The following is a 905-nucleotide window of genomic DNA, read 5'->3' on the forward strand; positions in this document are numbered from 1 at the left end:
TAGGTAAACTGTCTGCAAAAGTTCGGGAGAGGGCACTTGAGCAGTCTCTCATTAGGGCACGCAAGGCCAGAGACACTACGCATGCAGCTGTGACTCAAATGACCAGCACTTTGGACCTGCTGGAAAGTGCCCGGGTAACCTTGGCCAGTGCCAACCAGCAGCTAGGGGGCGCTCCGGAGCAGTTACTGCAGAGATGGAAAGAATGGAAGGAAGGGCAGCCCAAAGAACTGCAGGAGAAAGTAACAGCTGAGACAGAAGTAGATACAGCAAAAGACAAGGAAGAGGTACAGTTTGTTTTACTTAAAATGCGATACAAAATATATCTATGAATATTTATATATCTTACTCGTGGATGTCTCCTCATAGGAACTGGAATCGAGAGCTCTGTCGATGGTACGAGGTTTGAGTGATCAGCTGAAGGCAGCATGTTCAGGGGCTGTGTCCAGTATACAGGGTCTCCCAGGCACTGTGCAGGAACAGCTTCTGAATGCTCGACATACAGCTGGAGAGCTCCAGGCATCTCTGAGCAGCACCAAGACACTCACACCCATTCTCTTAGAACAGACACGGCAGCAGATCGGCCAGGTATAGTCATTTTGAGTGTATGCAGTTTTGTACACCGTATACCAATTGTTGTGCTTTATTCTATTTTACTACTAAAAATGTATGTAGAATTTAGAAAGTGTTCAATGTATATTTTCATCCTTCAACAGGTACGACAGTCATTGGATGGAGTCGTGGAGTACCTTCTCAATAACACTCCTCTCAATTGGCTGGTTGGGCCTTTTGCACCTCAGAAAACAGAGAAAGGCGATTGAAAATGCCATACAACTTAAGTAAAACTGATGAAATAGGTTGCTATATGGTTCAAATTGTTGTATGTTTTAACTATTTCCATTTTTTAA

General features: G+C 44.3%; 1 protein-coding gene across 1 annotated transcript in view; it reads left to right on the forward strand.

Moving 5' to 3' along the window:
- Positions 1–897, forward strand: part of LOC107579476 (perilipin-3-like) — a 2,748-nt gene extending 1,851 nt beyond the window's left edge. Inside the window, exons 4-6 of the mRNA XM_016265307.1 lie at positions 4–284; positions 367–585; positions 714–897. Of these exons, the coding sequence (XP_016120793.1) occupies positions 4–284; positions 367–585; positions 714–818 (605 nt within the window). The 3' untranslated portion in view covers positions 819–897. The remainder of the gene's footprint in view (positions 1–3; positions 285–366; positions 586–713) is intronic.
- The last annotated feature ends 8 nt before the right edge of the window (positions 898–905 follow it).

This window comes from Sinocyclocheilus grahami, unplaced genomic scaffold, assembly GCF_001515645.1.
Source record: "Sinocyclocheilus grahami isolate Dianchi unplaced genomic scaffold, SAMN03320097.WGS_v1.1 scaffold17644.1, whole genome shotgun sequence".
Taxonomy (NCBI): Eukaryota; Metazoa; Chordata; class Actinopteri; order Cypriniformes; family Cyprinidae; genus Sinocyclocheilus; species Sinocyclocheilus grahami.